The sequence below is a fragment of the Oryctolagus cuniculus genome, chromosome 4 (genome assembly GCF_964237555.1).
Source record: "Oryctolagus cuniculus chromosome 4, mOryCun1.1, whole genome shotgun sequence".
Lineage (NCBI taxonomy): Eukaryota > Metazoa > Chordata > Mammalia > Lagomorpha > Leporidae > Oryctolagus > Oryctolagus cuniculus.
This window is the reverse complement of record NC_091435.1, coordinates 2912120-2928912: the sequence shown is the minus strand read 5'-3', so window position 1 is coordinate 2928912 and position 16793 is coordinate 2912120. Positions and strand designations below refer to the sequence as shown.

The 16793-nt window shown below is 65.7% G+C and overlaps 1 protein-coding gene across 9 annotated transcripts in view; it reads left to right on the top strand.

The window, feature by feature from the left end:
- PDE9A (phosphodiesterase 9A) overlaps positions 1 to 11078 on the top strand; it is an 81628-nt gene extending 70550 nt beyond the window's left edge. For 6 of the 9 annotated variants that reach the window (XM_070071792.1, XM_070071790.1, XM_070071795.1 and 3 more), the window contains 7 exons: positions 166 to 322; positions 2816 to 2929; positions 4897 to 5001; positions 5753 to 5881; positions 7081 to 7176; positions 10129 to 10210; positions 10944 to 11078. In XM_070071792.1, the coding sequence (XP_069927893.1) occupies positions 166 to 322; positions 2816 to 2929; positions 4897 to 5001; positions 5753 to 5881; positions 7081 to 7176; positions 10129 to 10210; positions 10944 to 10957 (697 nt within the window). In that variant the 3' untranslated portion in view covers positions 10958 to 11078. The remainder of the gene's footprint in view (positions 1 to 165; positions 323 to 2815; positions 2930 to 4896; positions 5002 to 5752; positions 5882 to 7080; positions 7177 to 10128; positions 10211 to 10943) is intronic. The other 3 variants (XM_070071793.1, XM_070071791.1, XM_070071797.1) reach the window with 1 other exon arrangement.
- Positions 11079 to 16793: the final 5715 nt, after the last annotated feature.

Below are 16793 nucleotides of genomic sequence, written 5' to 3'. Positions count from 1 at the left end.
TTCCAGCACGGGGTTCACAAGCGGCCCCTGTCGGGCAGGACTGAGAGGACGTGGGGGCGCCGCCCGGGCCCGGGAGCCGCTGCGCGCAGGGGAGCCAGCAGAGGGGCCCCGCAGTGCTGCCGTCCGGCTCTGGCCTGAGCCTCCCCCGCCGCCTCGCTGCTGCAGGTACCAGATCAACGCCCGCACGGAGCTGGCCGTCCGCTACAACGACATCTCGCCGCTCGAGAACCACCACTGCGCCGTGGCCTTCCGCATCCTCGCCCGGCCCGAGTGCAACATCTTCTGCAACCTGCCGCCCGACGGCTACAGGCAGCTCAGACAGGTGCGCGGCGGGGCCGTGCCCCCGGGGGTGCTGGCAACCCGCCTGTGCCCTACCCCAGGGCTCCGCGGAGCCCCAGCAACGGAGCCTGGGCCCTCCCGACGCGCCGTCCCACCGACCCGCACCCATGGCCTTTTTTTTTTTTTTTTAAAGATTTAGTCATTTATTTGAAAAGCAGAGTTACAGAGAGGCAGAGAGAGAGAGAGAGAGAGAGAGAGAGAGAGCGCTCTTCCATCCACTGGTTCACTCCCCAGATGGCTTCAGTGGCCAGAGCTGAGCTGACCTGAAAGCCAAGAGCCAGGAGCTTCCTCAGGCCTCCCACGTTGGTGCAGGGGCCCAAGGACTTGGGCATCTTCCACTGCTTTCCCAGGCCACAGCAGGGAGCTGGATCAGAGAGGAGCAGCCAGGACTCGAACCAGCGCCCACATGGGATGCCTGCCCTGCAGGCATCAGCTTTACCCACTATGCCACAGCTCCGGCCCCCCCACGGCCCCTTAGAGCAGCCCACATGTGGCTTCTCTCGTGGCCAGCCCTTTGTCCACTTTGCCGCTGGGGAAACTGAGGCTTGACGAGGTCAGATAGCGCTCCCGCGGGCGAGCAGGCCCTGGACAGACACGCGTGCTGTCCCCAGCCCCCAGAGCTGGCCACTGCCCCATGCGGGCATCTCCTCCATGGCACTTCGGCCCATCAGAAACAGCACCCCCCACTCAGGGGCCCGCTGAGCCCCGGCTCCACGCTGCACCCTCTGGCGTTTGTGGGGGAGGAGGTCTCGGGGTGACCCCGGGAGAGGAGGAGTGGGGTGTACTTGGAAGGTCGTCTTGGCACACACCCTTAGGTCTCCAGAGACTCCCCTGAGGCCCAGAGGGAGGGCACAGATACGAGGGGTCGAGGCTGCAGTGATGTGGCACGGCCCTGCCCCTGCCCTCAGTGTGGACGCTGGGCCTCCAGCGCTGTGAGGGAGCCGCCCACCCCCACCCCCGGGGCCTGAAGCATCAGAGCAGGTGCACCCCTGTGTTTGGCACGCACGGGGGGGGGGGTCAGCACCCCAGGGGGCCGTCGTGGGGGGCTTCCCCCAACGTGGGATCCTCCACCATGGAGCTCCTGTGTCAGGTGCCCCACCAACTTTAAGACGAGACTTTTGGGGTGTAGTCGCCCTGGTAGTTTACAAAGATTTTGGCTTTGAGGATTTTGAGGGGTAGCAGAATAGATCATTAATAACACAAGTAAATCTTTACCCAAATTGCTGAATTCAAATGGAATGCTGCCCCCCCATACACATCTGGGATTCCCTAAATTCCTGACGTGGATTTTGTGTGTGATACTTGGGGGCTTCTTGTTTTGGAAACGTAGAACAGCACAGCCGATGCCGAGTTGTGCTCTGCAGATACCGTGGAATGGAGAGACAGTGGGGTGGGGGTGAGGACAGATGAGGGATGGGTGGGTGGTCATGGTTTCAAATTAATGCTGCTTTTCCTGAGCCAGTTTGGCTAACAAGGCAGTGAGCTACTTATTTTTTAGAGATTTATTTATTTATTTGAAAGAGTTACAGAGAGGCAGGGAGAGAGGTCTTCCATCCGCTGGCTCACTCCCCAAGTGGCCACAGCGGCTGGAGTGGGCCAGGCTGACGCCAGGAGTCAGGCACTCAAGCCGTCTTCCGCTGCTTTCCCAGGTGCATTAGCAGGGAGCTGGGTGGGAAGTGGAGCAGCCGGGACTTGAACCAGCATCCATGTGGGTGTCAGCATCGCAGGCAGTGGCTTTACTCGCTACGCCACAGCGCCAGCCCTATTTATATTTTTTAAAAACTCACTGCTTTCTCATTTTAAAAATCATTAAGTGTCGTTAGCTGTGTTGAGACTTCACTCACTGCCAAACCGTAAGCACATGCATGTCACGTGCAGTTAGATGACAGGGAAGACCCCTGGGAGGCCAGTTACTGCCCCACCCCCCTAGGAGCTGGGGACAGACCACACGCGGGGCTCCGCCAGGTCCCGGGGCGTGGAAGCAGGTGCCGCAGATTCTCCCAGAACGTCCGAGTGCCCTCGTGGACCTGGGTTGCTGCATCGAGGGGAGATGTCGGCCGCACAGCCGAGCCCGGCCAGTCACGGGGCCAGACCTGTGGCACGAGGGCACCGCGCCCAGTGGCAGGCTCGCAGCCTGGGCACAGCTGTGGCAGGGTGAGGTCGGCTGCCTCCTGGCGTCCTGTGAGCACTGGGCTGCGGGCTGGGGCAGCGTCCTGGCAGGCGGTGAGGACTCCCACTGCAGAGAGCCCAGGCCCAAGTCCCAGCTCCGGCACCCGCTCCTGTCCCTGCTGACGCAGCCCCGGGGAGGCAGTGGTGAGGGCTCCCGTGGTCAAGTCCCTGCCACGCGCGTGGAGACCCGGCTTGCGTTCCCAGACCCTGGCCCCGGCCCTGGCCCTGCCCCAGCCGTCATCTGGGGGGACAGGGACCCCAGGCCTCAGCGCGGAGCCCGAGTCAGCGCTTTGCTCTCCCCGCCCAGGGCATGATCACCTTGATCTTGGCCACGGACATGGCGCGGCACGCCGAGATCGTGGCTGCTTTCAGAGAGAAGCTGGAGGACTTCGACTACAGGAACGAGGAGCACACAACGCTGGTGAGTGGCTGCTGCCGACGTGGCTTCCAGGGCCCCTGCTCCTCCAGCAAACCTCGGCGGGGCCTGCCCTGCACAGCTGCCCTGGGGCTGGGGTGCTCCTCCCGCGCCCTGCCCCCTTCTGACTTGTGGGGGCCACCTGGGTGGAGGTCAGGCCTCTCCCACGAAGGCACAGCCCCCAGAACAGGAACCGCCAAGGGCCAGCCCCCAGGGACCCAGCAGGACCCCCGCCCCAGCCAGCCTGCGTTTCAGGGCTGTGTGGCCAGAGGGGGAGGGGACCTCACGCTTGACCTTCCCGGGGTCTGCCTTTCTGGGGAGAGAAACAGGCGGACGTTCCGGGGCCTCCAGAGGAGGCTCGTGGGGTTGGGTCCTGGCCAAGGGCACGCCCTGTGCTCGGAAGTCGGTTGTGTGACAGGGACACCGCCGCCTTCCGTCAGCAGGGAGGGTGCCCAAAGGTGACGGGATCAGGGCTGGCGAGGGGCGGGGGTTCTGGCACGGGGTCACCGCAGCGTGGAGCTGGCTCAGGGCCCGAGCCCTCGGCTGGCACTCGAGACCTCGCCATGAGACAGCAGCGGCAGGTGGCCAGTGTCCCTGTGGTCCAGGGCGTGTAAAGGTCTAGACAAGGAGGAGTGGGGACGGGCAGGGTGGGAGGCGGGGCCCGCGGAGGAGACGGAGAGGGCAGCAGGCGGGGGCGCGCTCAGCAGTGGCGCCGGGGCCCGCGGTGCAGCCCAGAGGCCAGAAGAGGCTAAGGGCAGCTTATTAGATCCCACGTAGTCTGAGCGAGCCCTGCACCGAGGAGAGCCGAGAAGCCATGGCAGAGGCAGGCTGGGCCAGTGCAGTCTGCTCTCCTGCAGGGACTTGGAGCCAGAGCCGCCCTCGGCCAAACCACGTCCCCCTCCCACGGGAGGCCACAGGCAGCTCCAGGGCCACCCTCGAGGCCACGTGACACGTGACACGTGATCAGCCCTGGGCGGGGAGGTCAGGGGTCCCAGGGACGGCCAGGATGCCAGCCCTGCAGGGCCAGGCTGCAGGCCATTACTGGGCTGGGTCCAGGGGGACGCTTTGGCCGGCCCTGCGGCCTGAGCTGTGAACTTCCTGAAGTACAGGTGGCCGCCCACCCCTGCCGGGCAGGAGGGCACCCAGCCTCCAGGAAAGACGAGGAGGTCCACTATCTAGGGAGGGCTCCCAAGAGGGGGCAACCGGACGCGGAGCGGTGCCGCAGGGGCCATCACTGGGGCCAGGAAGGCCAGACGAAGGGGCCCCACCCGGCCGGGGCCCAGGAGGAGCGCGCTGAGCCACACGGCAGGGGCACCTGCGGGTACAAGCCCAGGCATCCCCGCCACACACACCCAACCGCCCAGCAAATGCACAAGGTCCAGGAGCCGAGGGCGGAGCCAGGGCTTCCTCTGATGGCCTGCAGAGTTGGGTTCTGCCCGATGGACACCCAGCGGCCAGCAGGGCCCGGCTTGCTTCTGCCCCTGTGTTCGGGCACAGAGGAGCTGAGGCCGGCGCCCCGTGAGCTCTCACAGGAGGGTCCGCTCCTCGCTCTGTGTCTCTGAAGCCAACTCCCTCAGTGCCGCCGCCGGGGCCCTGTAGCCGTCGGCTCAGCAGGTGTCTCCCAGCTCCCTGTTTGAACCTGTGCCTTTGGCCGATGCTGTCCCTGGCTCATTCGCTCGCTAGCTCTCTCGCTCTCTCGCTCTCTCGCTCTCTCTCTCTTCCTGCGTCTCCATAAATCAGGAAGCTGTTTCTGGGATTTGCAGTTTATGGTTTTTATGCAAAGTAGCGTGAATCTGCTGCTTTGGGGTGCAGGGTGTCCCCTCCCCCCACCCCAGGAGGCTAAGACCCAGGTACCCTGCTGGAGCGCGTCCTCCCTAAAGTTGGCAGAGCTCGGTCCCTGCCGCCCGGGGCCCCGACGAGCCCCTGACGCAGGGCCCCGCCCCCTCCCCTAACTTCCGGCACCTCCATTCCAGCTGAAGATGATCCTGATAAAGTGCTGTGACGTCTCGAACGAGGTGCGACCCATGGAAGCCGCCGAGCCGTGGGTGGACTGCCTGTTGGAGGAGTACTTCATGCAGGTGACAGCCGCAGGGATCGGGGCCGTGTCCGCAGGAGCCAGCCGCGGGGACGGGCCAGCCTCCGGAGAGCCCTCCCACACGCGGAAGAGCCGATGTGGTTGAGGCGCACGGCTGCCTCCATGGGGCCGCTGGTTCCCGGGCCGACTTGTCAGGCTTAGAAGTCAACCAGCAAGAACTGGGGGCGGGGGCGGGAGAGAGCTCGGGCTGGGGACACCCAGCCGTCCGCTGGAAGGCTGAGACAGAGCGGTGGGGCTCGGCGCCAGCTGGGGTTCTGTCCCGGGCGGCCTGTCCCGAAACGCATCCTCGTGGCTCCTGGCTGCGCGCCCGGCAGGGACCGGTTCGTGGTGAATCCCAGATCGGAGTCCCTGCTCCGCTCGCTCCCCATCTAATTTCCTGCTGACACACACCCTGGGAGGCAGTGGCGATGGCTCAAGTCCTCAGGCCCCTGCACCCACATGGGACACCTGGGTGGGGCTCCAGGCTCCTGGCTCAGCCTGGCCCGGCTGCAGCTGTTGTGGGCTTTTGGGGAGTGAAGGAGTAGATGGAGGACTTCTCTCTGCCTGTCTCTCTGTCCCCGTGATTGCCGGCGGTGTGGCCACAGCTGTCAGTTGCCGGCTGTGTGGTGGTGGCTCGGTTGGTAGCCGGCTGGCCGGCTGGTTTGGGGCCTCCTCCAAGACCAGTGGTGTTCCCTGCTCTCAGATCTGGGTCCGGGGCCATCCCTGTCTCATGTCACATCTTCTGCCTCCCCCAGAGTGACCGCGAGAAGTCGGAGGGGCTCCCTGTGGCCCCGTTCATGGACCGAGAGAAAGTGACCAAAGCCACAGCCCAGATTGGGTTCATCAAGTTTGTCCTGATCCCCATGTTCGAAATGGTGACCAAGGTGAGACGTCACAGCAGGGAGACGTACACATCCGTGCTTGCATGCACGGGCACACATGACACACACGTGTGTGCACACATGACACAGGCACACGTGGACACGTGTGTGCAGACACACATGACACAGGCACACATGCGCACACATGCACACATGACATACACATCCGCAGGCACACATGGACACACGTGTGGGCACATGTGACACAGGCACACATGGACACATATGCGCAGACACACATGACACAGGCACACATGACACACACATGCACACACATGCACACATGACATACACATCCGCAGGCACACATGCGCAGGTACACATGACACATGTACAGGCACACGTGGACACATGCACAGGCGCACACGACACACACATGACACAGGCGCACATGGACACGTATGTGCAGACACACATGACACAGGCACACATGACACACACATGCACACATGACATACACATCCGCAGACACACGTGGACACACATGTACAGGCACACGTGGACACATGCACAGGCGCACATGGACAGGCAGGCACACATGACATACACATGCGCAGGCACACATGGACATGCACGTGTGCAGGCACACACATGAGCAGGCACACATGGACACACGCACAGCCTCAGAAGCCTGCTCCCACTGTGGCCCCAGAACTGTTTCCCCCGCCCCTGCAGCCCTGCCCCATCCCCCACACTCCCGGCCCCTCCCTCTGCAGCCCTGACCACCAGCGGGGTCCTCTGCCCTGGGATGGGCGCCCCCAGCCGTTAGCCCCGGGCTCCAGGTCCCATCTCGTCACCCACCCCAGCCTTCCCTTCCCATATCATCCCCATCCCCTCCAGCGCCCAGAGCTGCCTGGGGCACCTGCCCAGACCCTCACCTCCAGACACCCCCCACCCCTGTGCACAGAACAGACCCGGCCCCAGGCCTCCCCTCTCTGAGCCAGGCCAAGGCTGCAGAGCCTCCCAGCCCCTCCCCCTGCCTCTGTGGCCCCCAGCTCCCTGGATCCTCCTCCAGCCCCTCCCAGACCTCCACAGCCTCCACCTGCTCTCAGGCGTGGGAGGGGCCCATGAGGGAGGGGCAGGGCCCACTGAGAGCAAGGGGCACAGGAGACAAATGGGGTGGGGGCACGAGGGTCCCTGGGGGTGCGCTGCGCACCGTGGATGGCCCTGAAGGCCCAGGCCTGACGCCCGTGGGTCCACAGCTGTTCCCCGTGGTGGAGGAGCTCATGCTGCAGCCGCTGCGGGAGTCCAGGGATCACTACGAGGAGCTGAAGCGGAGAGACGACGCCACGGGCGAGGTGCGTGGCAGGGGAGGGTGGGGAGGTGTGCGGCACAGCAGGCAGGGGAGGTGTGGGGAGGTGTGGGGAGGTGCGTGGCAGGCAGGCAGGGGAGGGTGAGGAGGTGCAGGGGCACGGCAGGCAGGGGAGGGGTGGGGAGGTGCGTGGCAGGCAGGCAGGGGAGGGTGAGGAGGTGCGCGGCACGGCAGGCAGGGGAGGTGTGGGGAGGTGTGGGCGCACGGCAGGCAGGGGAGGTGTGGGGAAAGGGTGCCTGGCACAGCAGGCAGGGGAGGTGTGGAGAGGTGCGCGGGCACGGCAGGCAGGGGAGGTGTGGGGAGGTGCACAGCTGGCAGGCGGGGGAGGTGTGGGGAGGTGGGGCACGGCAGGCAGGGGAGGTGTGGGGAGGTGCACAGCTGGCAGGCAGGGGAGGTGTGGGGAGGTGCACAGCTGGCAGGCAGGGGAGGTGTGGGGAGGTGGGGCATGGCAGGCAGGGGAGGTGTGGGGAGGTGCACAGCTGGCAGGCAGGGGAGGGGTGGGGAGGTGCGTGGCAGGCAGGCAGGGGAGGTGTGGGGAGGTGGGGCATGGCAGGCAGGGGAGGTGTGGGGAGGTGCACAGCTGGCAGGCAGGGGAGGTGTGGGGAGGTACACGGGCACGGCAGGCAGGGGAGAGGTGGGGAGGTGCGTGGCAGGCAGGCAGGGGAGGTGTGGGGAGGTGGGGCATGGCAGGCAGGGGAGGTGTGGGGAGGTGCACAGCTGGCAGGCAGGGGAGGTGTGGGGAGGTGCACGGCACGGCAGGCAGGGGAGAGGTGGGGAGGTGCGTGGCAGGCAGGCAGGGGAGGTGTGGGGAGGTGCGCGGGCACGGCAGGCAGGGGAGGTGTGGGGAGGTGCACAGGCACGGCAGGCAGGGGAGGTGTGGGGAGGTGTGGGGGCACGGCAGGCAGGGGAGGGGTGGGGAGGTGCGTGGCAGGCAGGCAGGGGAGGTGTGGGGAGGTACGCGGGCACGGCAGGCAGGGGAGGGGTGGGGAAAGGGCGCCTGGCACAGCAGGCAGGGAAGGGGCAGGGAGGGGCCAGCGGCCCCAGGAGGCCAGGGGGGCACAAGGCCATCCACCACAAAGCCTCCGAGTCGCTCAGGAGTGGCCGCTGGACAGGGACACAGCAGCCACCCACATACACGGCAGCCGGTCCCCCCTCCCCGTTTGCAGAGAACCCATGTGCCTTCCAGAAAGGGTCAGGTTCCCAGGCTCAGAGCCCGCGAGCCGCCCTGGCTGTCAGAACCTAGTGTGTGCAGATCTCCCGCCCAGAGCCTGCCAGGTGCCCCACAGATGCCAGCGGCCCCGCCCACACAGGCCCCGCCCCTCACGCCTTGTCCCAGGTCTGGCCTTGCCCGCGTGATCTCACTGCCCAAGCTGAAACGTGCCCACGTCCACTGCCCCCCCCCAGGTACTGGGCCCCGGCTGCCCTCGGCATCCTGCTGGCCCTGAGCTGGTTCCCTGGTCCCCTGTGTCGGGCTTGTCTCCCCCAGCTGCACCCAAGGCCAGGCATGCAGTGGCGCCCAATAAGTGCTTAGCAGTCAGGTGTCTGCCAGGTCAGAGGCTTTGGGAAGGCCCAGAGGCCAAGAGCAGGGGAAACAGGGGTGGGGTTGGAAATGAGCAGGGGGGTCTCCCCAGGACCAGGGGTCTCCCCACCACAGGGGTCTCCCCAGGACTGGGGGGGTCTCCCCACAGCAGGGCGTCTCCCCAGGACAAAGGGGTCTCCCCTCTGCAGGGGTCTCCCCACAACAGAGGGGTCTCCTCTCAGCAGGGGTCTCCCTACAGCAGGGGGGGTCTCCCCACGGCAGGGGTCTCCCCTCGGCAGGGGGGTCTCCCCTCTGCAGAGGTCTCCCCACAGCAGGGGGGTCTCCCCTCAGCAGGGGTCTCTCCACAGCAGGGAGGTCTCCCCACGGCAGGGGTCTCTCCACGGCAGGGGTCTCTCCACGGCAGGGGTCTCCCCTCAGCCGGGGTCTCCCCATGGCGGGGGGGGGTCTCCCCACAGCAGGGGTCTCCCCACAGCAGCACGGTCCCAGCTCTCCCAGCTGTCCCGGGAGCCAGGGCTGGCCAGGAGGGATCCTACGGCCTGCTGCCCAGACCCGGGGTGCTGCCACCCTGCCCCCGATGGACAGGAGAGGCCAAGCCTGAGCCAGGCCCCTGTGGCTGTGCCGGCTGCAGCCAGTGGAGCGCCTGAGCTCCGGGTCCAGGCACCAGGCGAGGCCCGGCCATCGGGGACAGCCACATGGGCCCAGCTCTCGTGAGCAGCTCGCGGGTGGGGCTCCGGGCTGCAGAGGCAGGACCTGGCAGGCACCTGTGTGTGTGGGTGTATGTGGGTGTGTGTGTGCAGGCTGTGTGTATGGGTGTGTGGGGGATATGATGTGCACTGTGTGGTGTGTATTATGTGTGTGGCGTGTATAAAGGTGTGTGTGTACAATGTGTGTTGTGTGCATGGTGTGTGTATGTGTGTATGTATGATATGTAGTGTGTGTGTGCAATGTGTGCATGGTGTGTGTACACATGTATGATTTGGTGTGTATGGTGTGTGTGCATGTGTAGGTATGATGTGTGTGTTGAGTGTGGGGTGTGTGTGTACAATGTGTGTTGTTGCATGGTGTGTGTATGTGTGCATGTATGATGTGTGGGGTGTGTGTGGTGCGTGTATGCATGTGTGATTGTGGTGTGTATGCATGTGCAGGTATGATGTGTGTGTTGAGTGCGGTGTGTGTACAATGTGTGTATGGTGTGTGTATGCATGTATGATTGTGGTGTGTGTGCATGTGTAGGTATTATGTGTGTGTTGAGTGTGGGGTGTGTGTGTACAATGTGTGTGTGGTGTGTGCGTGTCTGTGTATGATGTGTGTGTGTGTGTGTGTGGGCACAGGCATCTCAGCGCCCCACTGGCTCCCTGGGCTCCCTGGGACTGACGCAGCCGCTCTGCTCCGCCCTAGGGACCGGAGAGGACGGAGAATTTGACATCTGGGAGCACGGAGCGATCCACCCAGAAGAGCAGGGATGTGCACAACAGCCAAGGTGGGAGGCGCTGAGTGATGGCGACCCCCCCCCGCCTCCCCTGCCTCCACCGCCCCCGCCTCCCCTGCCACACACCAGGCCCCGGTGGAGTGGGGGAGGGCAGGCAGGCGCGGGGGCAGCCAGCCCCCCGTGTGGTCCCGTGTGTTTGCTCCGTGTGGAGGTGGCGCTCGGGCCGAGGGCAGGGGGCGCCCCCAGCTCACAGCAGAAGTGACCGTGGGGGCCAGCTGGGAGCAGCTCCGCTGAAGCACCTGCGGCCGGGCGGGGTTTGCCCTGGCGCCCTGGCCCCACCCGCCCCGGGGTTGTCTTAGCAACCGCACAAGTGCCAGGCGTGCCAGCATTTCATTTCTAAGTCAGAACATTTTTTTGTTTGTGTCTATGTATTCGAGAGACAGGCAAGAGCCCCGTCCAGGGTTCACTCCCCAGATGCCCAAACGGCCGAGGCTACGCTAGGCCGGGAGCCGGGAACCGACCCAGGTGTCCCCGGTGCATGGCAGGGCCCCGGCCACCTGTGCCGCCTGCACTGGCTCCGGGTGCGCACAGCAGGGAGCTGGGACGTGGGCGTCGTGACCACAGCCAGGCAGCCAGCCCAGTGGGGTCTGGGAGGGGTCGCTCTGGTTCCACAGTGCCTGGCCGGGGTCCCTGGCGTGTCCTGGCGCCGCCTGTGCCGTGGCCTGGGTGTGAGCCCACGCATGCCCAGTCGGGCCAAAGCCTACCCAGGCCCTCCTCTCCCCAGCAGACCGCGCCTGAGGACGGCGGGATCCGGAGGCCGAGCCTCCGCCTGCAGCTTCCAGAACCACAGGAACTCACGACGCTGTACAGAACTTTTATTTTTGAACTGTCTTTTAGATAATATATTCTTATACGGAAATCGGGCTTGGCTTGTTCTCTGCTGTGTCCCTGGGGGCAGCCACCCGGCTGGGGGCGGGGGAAGGTGTGGTCCCTGGGGGGCCGGGACCCCTGCAGCCTCCTGTGCAGGGCGGGGAGGGGGTGGTGGAGATGGGCCTGGTGTGGGAGTGGCCAGGACGCCTGCAGCCTCCTGTGCAGGGCGGGGAGGGGGTGGTGGAGATGGGCCTGGTGTGGGAGTGGCCAGGACGCCTGCAGCCGCGTGTGGGGGAGCCCAGTGTCCTCTGCCTCCCCCACCTCCCTGGCCCCCCCTACCTCCCCCTCCTCCCCCACCTCTCCAGCCTCCCCCGCCGACCCACCCACGAGTGCTCACGTGGCCGGCCAAGGGCGGAGTCTGTCTGCGGGGAGGCGGGGCTGCAGCATCCATTTGATTGGAGCAGAGGCTGTCACTCCACTGCAGCGCCCTCCCCTCCCCTGCCCTTCCTGCCTGTTTTGGGGACAGGCACTGGGGATGTTCTGGGTGGCCTTTTCACCCCCAGGAGGCCCCCGGTCAAGCTTTGACCCAGGCTGGCCTGAGCTGCCCCTCGGGCCCCTCCCCACGCGCTGGGACGGTGGCGAGCTTCTGCCAGCGGCCTGACCGTGAGAGCCGCGTGGACATTCCGTGGTGCGTCGGTTCCAGGTCCTCGGCCTCCGCCCCCTCTTGGTGAATTCCAGAACAGTGCATCCATCTCCACTCGTTCACTTCCGGCCATAAACCCCTCCCCACCTGCACCCAGCTCAGCCTGCCCGGGGACTTCCTGCTGAAGCCAACACGGGCTGCCGCTGCTCCCCTCACCCCTCACCCCTGCCGGCCCTGGCTTCTCTCGGCCGGGTCCTTGGCAAGGCCTCCCTCACGTAGCTGGGCCCTCATCCCCACGCTTCACAGAGCCCACGTGCACACGCACACTCACATAGGTACACGTGTGGCATGCCAACATGACCCGTGTTCACACGTGCTTGTGTGTACACATGCATGGGCACATGTGTACGTATGACAGTCACACACACACACGTGTGGACACACATACCACACCCCTGCACTCCGCACTGCACTGCCTCTGGCTTTGGGCAGGGAGCCAGGTACGGGGAGAGGCCACCTGGGCGGCAGCTCTGGTGGGAGCTGGTTCTGTGTGCCCGGAACCTACCCCCGGCGCATCCACGCGTGGGGCTCAGTCAGCGGCCGCCCTTGTCACTGATGGCCTGGGCTGGGTTAGAGGCGCCCGCGGCCCAGCAGGGGAGGCCGAGAACACACACAGCTCCCCGCCCTCAGCAAGACCAGCGAGCTCGTGGCCCCAGGGGCTCCAGGCAGACAGGGCCCCAGGGCCAGTACAGCCCCACAGCGTGACGCCCCTCACATGGCCAGCCCCACCTCCACCTGTTCCCTTAGCGTGATGGACGGCCGTGCCAGAGCAGAGCCCCGCATCTGGAGACGGGTGACAGCCATGCTCCGAAACACGACCGGCATGGCTGCCACCCCCTACGCAGCACGGCGGCCCAGGCCCTCGGCTGAGGGGCGGCGCTGTCCCTGGGCAACCAGCCGCGGCCTGAGGCCAGCCATGCCCTCATCACCTTGCCGTCCTGTCCTTGTGGCTTTCCTCCCGAGAGCAGGGTGCAGGCCAAAGTCAGACCCCACAGGTCCCAGCCCCTCAGCCTCCTAGATGTCCCCCGACAGCCTGTTGCCTGGGACACGCAGCTCCCGCCCACCCAGGTCTCTGGCTGAGAGTTGGGCTTTGACCAGCAGGTGAGGAAAGAAGGAAGCAGAGACGTGGCCGCCCCGGAGGCTCCCCGTGCTGGATGCCCCCGCCCTGCCTGCCCGTCTTGGTCCAGCTCGCCTGCCCTGGCGCCCTGTGAGAGTGGGAGTGACAGGGGCTGCCTGTGACCTCCCGTGCTGCGCGTGACCTGGCTGCCTGGCCCACTGCCCCAGGGGGCGCCAGGGCCACCCTCGGCCCAGAACCCGGGGCTGGACAAGGCTCTGTTCTGCCTCGCTCTGCCCACGGATGGAGACCATCACTGTCATGGGCCATGCTGGGCGTGGATACAAGAGTCCTCGGGTCATGCCCGCCGCCGGCCTCCCAGCCCTGGCACGAGACAGGAACCGGGGTGCAGGTCCCCCCACCGCTGGGTTGCCTCTGTGTTTGGCAGAAGATCTCCCAGGGAGCGAGACCTCCTGTGGGAGCCACAACCTTGAAGGGGCAAGACCCCAGCTATGGGCGGAATCCTGTCCCCAAGTATTCCAGGGGCAGGGATTGAAGAGAGAACCAAGGAAACAGAAGGCTGGGAAGTGGGCTCTGACCTGACCTGGCAGGTGTCCGTTAGAGAAGAGGAGATGAGGACATGGACAGGCACAGAGGGAGGACCACGGGACAGAGGACACGTGGGCACAGGGGGAGGACCACAGGACAGAGACAGGACACGTGGGCACAGAGGGAGACCACGGGAGAGGACACGTGGGCACAGAGGGAGAACCATGGGAGAGAGGACATGTGGGCACAGAGGGAGACCACGGGAGAGAGGACACGTGGGCACAGAGGGAGACCATGGGAGAGAGGACACGTGGGCACAGAGGGAGACCACGGGAGAGGACACGTGGGCACAGAGGAAGACCACGGGAGAGGACACGTGGGCACAGAGGGAGACCACGGGAGAGAGGACACATGATTACAGAGGGAGGACCACAGGAGAGAGGACACGTGGGCACACAGACACAGCAGGACACTGAGTTTCCCAGCAGAGGCGCTGCCCAGGCCGGCGTCCCCTCTCCCCCCTCCTCCCCTTCCACAAAACCTATCCAGCTGCTGGCCCCCGGCACGTCCGCCCCTCAACCCCGGCTGTGAGCTCCAGAGCCCCTGGAGGGCACCAGGTCACGGCTGGAGTGCCCGGCCCCAACCACGTTGGAAGAGCCACAGAGCGAGCCAGAGCCGGCCCTTTGCTGCTCGCCTCCTGCCTCCCTGCTTCCTCCTCCCCCCGCCCTTTGCTGATCTGCATGGAATGTGCCCTCCCCCTCCCCCCTCCCCCTCCCGGGTTGGGCCCCCCCCCCCCGCCCCCGTGACAGTATGCACCTGGACTCTGGGAGGGCACTGGCGGAGGTGGGGGGGGGGGGGGTCCGAGGCAGACACTCTCACTCTCGGTGGGGTCAGTGCCCTCGGGAAACCGCAGGGAGCTGCAGAGAGCTTGCTCCCCCCACAGCCCGCCCGGATTTGCATTCCCCACTGTGCAGGACTGGGAGACCCCGGGGCCGCTCAGGTCGCACCTGCTCTGATCTTGTTGCTGATGAAGGCCGCGCCCGCCCGCAGCAGTGTCCTGGGCGGGGGACTCAGCACACGGGGGCAGCTCTCATCTCCCACCCCCTCCAGGGGAGCTGCTCTTGGGGCCAGGGACAACGCAGGCAGCCCACTCGCGCTGAGCCCAGCCCACCGCCCAAGGACTCAGAGGGTCGTCCACTGTCACTTGCTGTGACCGCAGGCTCGGTGATGTCAGCTCTCCCTGCCCCCCTCCCTCATGGGCAGTGAGGAGACCGAGAGCCGAGCTGGGCAGAATGGAGGAAACTGTCACGGTGACCCCGCCCCGGCAAAGGGAAGGGTCCCGGGGGCGCCCCAGAGCCCAGATGGCCTGGGAGGGGCTTCCAGGGTGCGCGTCCTGAGTGGGAGACCTGACCCCTGCAGGGGCAGCCCCAGCTCCTGAGTCCCCTCTCCCCCAGCAGAGCCCCCCCCCGCACCCCCTCCCACGCTCCCACCCCTCACTCCTCCAGCTCCTGGGAAGTGACAGTGAGTGACAGCAGCTGGGGGAGCGAGTGTTCCCAGAATTCTCGGGACAGGAGGAAGCGGGGTCGGGCGATGCTCCCGGGAGCGCGGCAGCCTCTGTCTGCCGCTCCGTCCGTCCCACACCCACGCCGGCTGCGGCTTGATCTGCTCGGCCCCTCCAGAACTCGTGCAAAATCTAAGGGGTGGCGGCCCCTCAAGGAGGCGTCGGGCCGGGAGCAGAGGGGGCTGTGAGGAGGCCAGGCTGCCAGGGCCACCGTTTAGCCTCGAGGTCGTCCCAGGGCCTGGGTGCAGCTCCAGCTTCCTGTCAGTGCAGACCCCAGGAGGCAGCAGGGGGTGGCTCAGGAAACCCGGCTCCTGCCACCCATGCCCTGAGCGGAGCCCTGGCTCCTGGCTTCAGCCTCAGGCCCAGCTGCCGCGAGCCTCTGAGCCCTCCCCTCCTCCTCCCTCCCCCCTCCCGCACTGGCCTGCCTGCCCCTCCCCCTCCCCTCTCCCCCTCCCTCCCCCTGCCCCTCCCCCCCCCCCCCAGTGCAGAGATGCAGTGGAGACCCTGGTGGCTGCCCCCTCGTGGACTTCCAGCCTCCAGACCCGGGGCCACGTGAACCTGTCTCCCTTGTAGAGTGCCCGGGCTCAGCCTCTGCTCCAGCAACAGAGCCCGGACAGGACGGCTGCCCACCGCTGGCGCCTCCAGGCCCAAAGCCCCGTCCGTCTGTCCAGCGTCTGCGGCGAGTGAGTCCTGACCCCTGCAGGCGGCGTGCACTGCGCAGGCCCTCAGAGAAACGCAGGGGTGCAGCACTCACCTGCGTGAAAGCCTGCAATTAGGGGCTCTGCACCCCGCGCCCAGTGCCAGCGCACGGAGCAGGGTCGCTGGGTTTCTGAGGGCGGGGACAAGAGCGTGTCACCAATGGAGAGACCGCAGACAGACAGAGCCGTGCACAAGCGGGAGAGAAGTGTGTTTCAAGGACGTTTAGTTTTATTGAAAAACGTCCACTGGAAATAAAGGAGGGGCCCGCGCTGTGGCGTAGCAGGCAGAGCCACCACCTGTGACACCGCTTCCCACAGGGGCGCAGGTTTGTGTCCCGGCTGCTCCACTTCCTATCCACTCTCTGCTGTGGCCTGGGAAAGCAGTGGAGGATGGCCCGGGTCCTTGGGCCCCTGCACCCGCGTGGGAGACCTGGAGGAAGCTCCTGGCTCCTGGCTCCAGCCTGCCCGGCCGTTATAGCCATTTGGGGAGTGAACCAGAAGAAGTTAGACTTCTCTCTCTCTCTGTCTCTCCCTCTCTGTGTCTGTAACTCTGCCTTTCAAATAAATACAACAACAACAACAAAAAAATCTTAGGGCCGGCGCCGCGGCTCACTAGGCTAATCCTCCGCCTAGCGGCACCAGCACACCGGGTTCTAGTCCCGGTCGGGGCGCCAGATTCTGTCCCGGTTGCCCCTCTTCCAGGCCAGCTCTCTGCTGTGGCCCGGGAGTGCAGTGGAGGATGGCCCAGGTGCTTGGGCCCTGCACCCCATGGGAGACCAGGACAAGCACCTGGCTCCTGGCTCCTGCCATCGGATCAGCGCGGTGTGCCATTGGAGAGTGAACCAACGGCAAAGGAAGACCTTTCTCTCTGTCTCTCTCTCTCACTGTCCACTCTGCCTGTCAAAAAATAAAAAAAAATTAAAAAAATCTTAGAAAACACAAAGTCCACTAACCAGTGTTAGTTCCCAGGTGGGAACAACCGGGCAGAGTCGCGTTGCTCACCGGGGCGCACACGGTGCCTGCCACCCTCACCTCGTGGTCAGAGGAGCCCCACCCCAGCCTGGCCTTGGCAGCCGCTCCATCGGGTCAGCCTGCAGCCCCTGCCTGGGGCTCTCTGCCCAGCTGTGCCCCGAAGGTGCTGGGCAGTCCCCACGGCCGAGCCCCCGGTGCTCCCTTGGGTGCGAGACCATGATGAGGGA